The sequence below is a fragment of the Melampsora larici-populina genome (genome assembly GCF_000204055.1).
Source record: "Melampsora larici-populina 98AG31 unplaced genomic scaffold MELLAscaffold_1, whole genome shotgun sequence".
In the NCBI taxonomy this organism is placed as follows: Eukaryota; Fungi; Basidiomycota; class Pucciniomycetes; order Pucciniales; family Melampsoraceae; genus Melampsora; species Melampsora laricis-populina.
The window spans coordinates 501753-507752 of NW_006768765.1; the positions used below are offsets into that span (position 1 = coordinate 501753).

Below are 6000 nucleotides of genomic sequence, written 5' to 3' on the forward strand. Positions count from 1 at the left end.
AGAACTTATATATGAGAACTTGCATCACGGATGTTAGCAATGCCAATGTTCCACAACCTACTCTCTATTTTATATTGTTCCATTGCAATTCAGCATGACTTGCCATGCCATCATCAATGCAGTTGTCACTGTAACTTCTCCTGTCAATCACCCCATTCATTAACGCTGAATTGAAACTTACATGTTCTTGCAGTCCGTCGCCATGAAAAGTGGACAAATGTCGTGGCTCAAAAACCGCGGGACATTTACCTTTGTTGACACTGAGGGCCACACCATACCCAAGCCACTTGAAACTCTTGGTTTTGTTGCTCCTGTGAACACCCTTCAGGCCGACCACATTTATTCAATCTCTGGCCCTTTTGGTCAGGACAGTGTCACTGGCCGAGTTTCCATTAAACACACTGCCCTCAATCACATCGACGTTACTGACTCAAATATTTCCAATGTCGCACTTGCCGGTCGAGCAACTCTCACTGGGGTTGCCAAAGTGGTATCTTTCTACCTCAAAGACGGTCCACCTAATGGGCCTGATTAGGACATGGTTTTCACAGCCAGTCATGAATATTATGATCCCCTCGTTCGTGCTTCATTCCACTACAAAACGTTACACGTACTGACACCTTGAGTCAGGTCCAGAATCGCCTTACGTTTAATGTTGTCTATTAGGGCGGTTCAAGAAGGGCTTTTACAGCTTTTTTTAAAATTTTACATTTGGTTTGGGACCCTTAAATTTTAAGTAAAATTTAAAGGTCGTGAACCACCTCTAAAGGTGGTTCACGGTTTTGCGATCTCATAAACTGTCTTAAAATTCATGAAGTGTTTCAAACCGACAGGCACATTTTGAGCAAAAAAACCACTTCATTGTTTGTATTTTTTTTGTTCGTTCCTGGATTGTCACCGTTGTTTTTCCAAAAAAAAACATTGTTTTTTTCTCAACGCCTTGGACCAAGGTCTTTCGATATCTTGATGATGAAAAACAAAAGAAAAATAATAATAATAAAGATGTTGATCTAAGAAAAAAATTGCCATGGTGGTTTGGCAAACGTTGTACCTAACATTCTTCAGCACTTAAAACTTAAATTTACGGTGTTCGAGACTTTGCAAAACAAGATTTTAAGGAGTGGGCATCCTTAAAATACTGGATCACCACTCTGCGTGCAGGGCGTTCGCACTTCTCTTCTTGAACTGCCCTATTGCTTTGGACATGCGACTCCCCTTGACCGATTCTGGCCCCATATCACCGCTGGATCCGCCATTTGCGTTCATGGCAACATCATCAACAAAGATATAGAAACACTTCAATTTGATGTAATGGTGCGTTACTCCGCTCCATGATGCCCCATATTTATAGTATTGACCCCATCTGCAGGTCTCTCAGTTTACGTTCCTCAGCAACATCTTTGCCACACTCTGATGCATTGCTGCGGTTTTGACATCCACATATAACTCATGGGTATACTTTTTTTCCCGTGGCACCATCTCTGCTTCATCTTTGATTGTTCATAGTGTTATGCTTCTATTATTCTTCATCTTCTTTGTCAATCACGTAACTTCCAAACCACATCTCTCTTACTTTGTCTCTCAGCCACAGTCTAATATTCAGAAGATGTAAATGTCAAATGTAATGTTACCCCAAACACGTCATCATGCCAAATCATGCCTATGAGCAACACCTGAAGCGACCCGCCGCAAAAAGCGGCGGCGGGGCGGGGACGGGGCGGGTCGCCCCGTCGCCGCTACAAAATTTTTTGTGCAGCGGGTTCAATCGTCCCGCCACCGCCGCCCCCAGAAAATTTAACATGTGGCGGGACGCGGAATTGGCGAGGCGGGTCAAAATGACGCCCCGCAGCCGGCCGTCAGAGCGGTATGTAGCGGGTGTAAACTATATCTGTATATATCCCATTCATTCCCTTTCCACAGCCAAGCAATACGTAAACACCAATCGTCCGACCGACTTCACCTCCGATTCCATCAAGAAATCACCCTCAATACGTCCAACCAACTTCCACTAACCCCCACATTTAAATAACCACGCTTTTGAAGTCTGATTAGGGAACTCATAATTCCTTAACTAGCCAAATCTTATCATATCAACAATACGAAGACATCATCGGAGATGAACGGGTAGTATATTGATGTTTATTATTTGTATTTATTTATTTCATTCATCCTCTCTGGTATTGAAGGTGTATACTGATGATTCTAGCTTGATTTGTTTTGAGTTTGCCCTTCGAACGTGTTTAGATCAAGATTGATGACGACATATCATTATGGACTTTATGTGCTCAGGTGTCTATATAAGGTGAGTCGATCTTGATCTTTTGCTTGTTCCCCAGTTGAACTTGCTTCACAAATATTGCTCTCAGCAGATAATCATAAACTTACAATCATCTCACATTCATCTTACCATTTTATTTGAATTCTCTACAATCAAATCTCTTTTTTGATTCATCAATAGTTTAGATACCATGTCTCCTCCCGACTCTACCCTTGCACCTCCTGCATCTGCTACTAGTACTCGTCATCTTCGTCCAAGAAGTCCTACTGGTCCTAGTGCTAGGCCAGGCTTCGTGATCCAGTCTCCTGATTCACGAGTTTCACTTCGCCAACCTTCGAGTGATTTAGCCGAGTTCGATCTTGATCAAAATCCTAGTAGTCCTCCCTTTAATCCAGAAGAGCACACTGATATTGCTGAAGGATCTGTTTCCTCTGCTGATGACGAAGCTGTTTCTGTTGTGGAAGTCACCAGCGCCACCGACTTCCTGGCGTCCATGCGACGCAACAAGAAGAAGAAGGCTCAACGAGCAAAGGCCAAGGAAGTGGCCAAGGCCAAGTCACCTCGTCGGGGTGGAAAGGGTCGTCCAAGAGGCTCTGGCGCCTCAGTCAATTTGCCTCGAGCACCAGCGAAGAAACGCAAGAAAGCTGTTGCTCCGGTTCTTGTAAGCTCAAAGATGAATTCAGATTGTGATTGATTGAACATGATTCAACTGATCCTTTTTTACCCTTTCACTTCTCATATCGTCTTTTTACCCTTTCACTTCTCATATCGTCTTTTTACCCTTTCACTTCTCATATCGTCTTTTTTCTTTCTTTTATGTTTATTTTTTCTTTGAAGACCGGTGTCCCAGACTGCATTGATGTAGACCAAGAATCTTCTGATATAGAGATTGTTGACAGTGCAGGAGTTCGCCGTGCTCAACTTGGACGTGTTTCGAAGCTTTTGGAGTATTTCTATCCTCCAACCCATGTCAAAGGCAAGGTAAGAGTTCTTTTAACATTATTAATCTTTCTTTTCTTTATTAAATTTCTCTCATAATGATTTCTTTTGTTTTGTTTCTATCTTTGATTGTTTCAGACAGGCGATGATCCTCGATTTTTCAAGTGTCGTTGGTGCATGGGCCGGTTCACACGTGGTCTTCGCACGCACTACAACCTTTTCGCCCATCGGGATGGCGCCAAGGGACGAGCAGCCTGTCCTCAAAGATCCGACGCAATCCAGTCTGGCTGTATCCTACCTCGCACCTGGGCTCAAGAACAAGCTGACATGTTGGTGGTGTCGAACGAAGCCAATGGCCAACCCACTCTTGACTCTTTTCTATCTCAAGCAACCTTCAGTGTTGATCTTTGCAACACGGTTCTAGTCATCTGGATCTTGAAGCACGCTCTCCCATTCAACCGTTTCTATGACATGCCCCTGCGTGCAGCTTTCAAGCTGGCCAACCGACGGGCCGAATTAAGAACCCCAACCTGGGCTGCTGGTGTGGCGAAGGACTTGTATCATAGCTTGAGTTCAGCAGCCATCTCAATGGTACGTGTAAGTGAGAGAATCAATATGAAACTCGAGACTCCTGATAAAGGAAGTCTTATAACACCAGAAATCGGGTGTGAGTCTATAGGCTCTGAACACCAAAGACAAGAACAGTAACACACCTTATAACACCAGAAATCGGGTGTGAGTCTATAGGCTCTGAACACCAAAGACAAGAACAGTAACACACCTTATAACACCAGAAATCGGGTGTGAGTCTATAGGCTCTGAACACCAAAGACAAGAACAGTAACACACCTAAATAGGTGAGAAGAAATAAAACAAGAGGTACGCCAGTTTTCCTCAGTGAACTGATCATATTGAATTTCATATACTAAACTATCTAACCTTATAACACCAGAAATCGGGTGTGAGTCTATAGGCTCTGAACACCAAAGACAAGAACAGTAACACACCTAAATAGGTGAGAAGAAATAAAACAAGAGGTCTAACAACATAATGATAATAGAGATGAGGTCAACAACATTGATTTAGATTTGAGTATGATGTAATAAGAAAGGACTCACACGCCAGTTTTCCTCAGTGAACTGATGAGGAAAACTCGGCGTGGCTTGTGGCGTTAGTTTCTATTTATATGTGATACTATGATGATAATTAAAGTTAGGTTTAATTTTAGGTCATGTACTGTATTAATTGAGTTGTACCGTGTTGATTGAACTGTACCGTGTTGGTTGTCGTGTTTGAAATGATACCTGTATTCTTACACACCCCCTCAAGCACGACAAGCAAAAATAAGAGAAACAGAAAGAAATAGAAGAAAGAATTAAATGATAAGAAAGAAATAGAGAAACAGAGAAGAAAATAAAAAAATTGTTTTTTTGGTAGAATATATAAAGAAAATATTGAATGAGGCTACACAGTTGAATCCCTATGATGAAGTCCAATTGCTTTTCGTAAAAATTGAAATGGCGCTTTTCCCAATGGTTTTGTGAGGACATCAGCTATCATTTTGTCACCTGTAGCGTACAGACCCCTCGGTGGAATACCGAAGAAAAAAAACAAAAAGCAAATGGTATGCTACCGTAGCAGAATCGCCAGACCTCCCAGACCTCCCAGACCTCCCATTTCGGCCCCGTCTGACTTGTGAATCTCAAAGTCTCACCCAGACTCGTCTTCCTCCGCCTACAGACTCGTCTGCCTCTGCTTACAGACTGGTCTGTGTACTCCGTGTGCCTGCAGATAAATTCAGACCAGTCTGCACTCCACTCGTCCAAACTGTGCAGACCAGTCTGGACCTACGCACTCCACCCAGACTGGTCTGCATCCGCACTCCAGTCGATCTGAGTCCAGACTAGTCTGACCTCAACTCACACTCCAGTCGATCTGAGTCCAGACTAGTCTGACCTTGACTCACCCTCGTCTGTTTTGTCTGCTCTCAGCGCACAGATCACGCTGAGTCATGCGAACATATCTGCTCAGCCACAAAAGTCTCAAAACAACCTGTGGCAACATCCTTTAGTTCTCGCTCTAAGGATTCCATCATTTGGTGGTCTTTATCACACCATTTTTTATACCCCATCGCTCACAGTGAGTTATGGTATTTTGAACATATATATGTATATATAAAGGTGAAGGAGGGGAGCTAGTGTAAAGTTGAATAGAGAAGAAATGTGCGCCTTTTGAAGGAGAAATAAAGACTGAAATTCTGAGTCAACTGGGAGAAGCCTTCTATGTCCGTGTGCGTGGTGTATGGCAAAGTGTGAGTGAAAAATGGTATTTTGAAGCTTTGAGCGTGGATAAGAGTGTGATGAAGGTGAGGTAGGGTAAAGTCGGATAGAGATGAAATGTGCGCCTTTTATAGGACAATCTATGACTACAAATATGGGCTCATGGGCACACTTCTTCCATTATCATGTGTGTGTTTTATGGCAGGGCGGGAGCCAGAGGTGATATTTTGAGGGTTTGTGTGTAGATATGAAGATGAAGCCGTGGTTTTATGCAAAAGTTGCATTATGAGACTATGTCTGAATTTGAATATTGTCATCTGGGGGGAGCCCAATCAGCATAATTGCAACATCTTCAAGGTGATTAGGATGTTCTTTTGTGCAAAAATATGTGATGAGATGGGTTTTTGAAGTTTTGAGCATGAATTTGAAGGTGATGGAGTGGTTGCATGAAAAAGTGACATTATTGGAATATGTCTAAAATCAAATTTTGTCATCTGGGGGGGG

General features: G+C 42.8%; 2 protein-coding genes across 2 annotated transcripts; both read left to right on the forward strand.

Annotated features, from left to right (window-relative positions):
• Window positions 1–94: 94 nt before the first annotated feature.
• On the forward strand, window positions 95–535 carry MELLADRAFT_58364 (uncharacterized protein; the record flags this gene model as incomplete). The annotated part of the gene is made up of 2 exons (XM_007403460.1): window positions 95–130; window positions 194–535. 2 exons carry the CDS (start codon window positions 95–97, stop codon window positions 533–535), a joined length of 378 nt encoding a protein of 125 aa, XP_007403522.1.
• Window positions 536–2468: 1933 nt separating this feature from the next.
• Window positions 2469–2972, forward strand: MELLADRAFT_86742 (uncharacterized protein; the record flags this gene model as incomplete). The annotated part of the gene is made up of 1 exon (XM_007403461.1): window positions 2469–2972. One exon carries the CDS (start codon window positions 2469–2471, stop codon window positions 2970–2972), a length of 504 nt encoding a protein of 167 aa, XP_007403523.1.
• Window positions 2973–6000: the final 3028 nt, after the last annotated feature.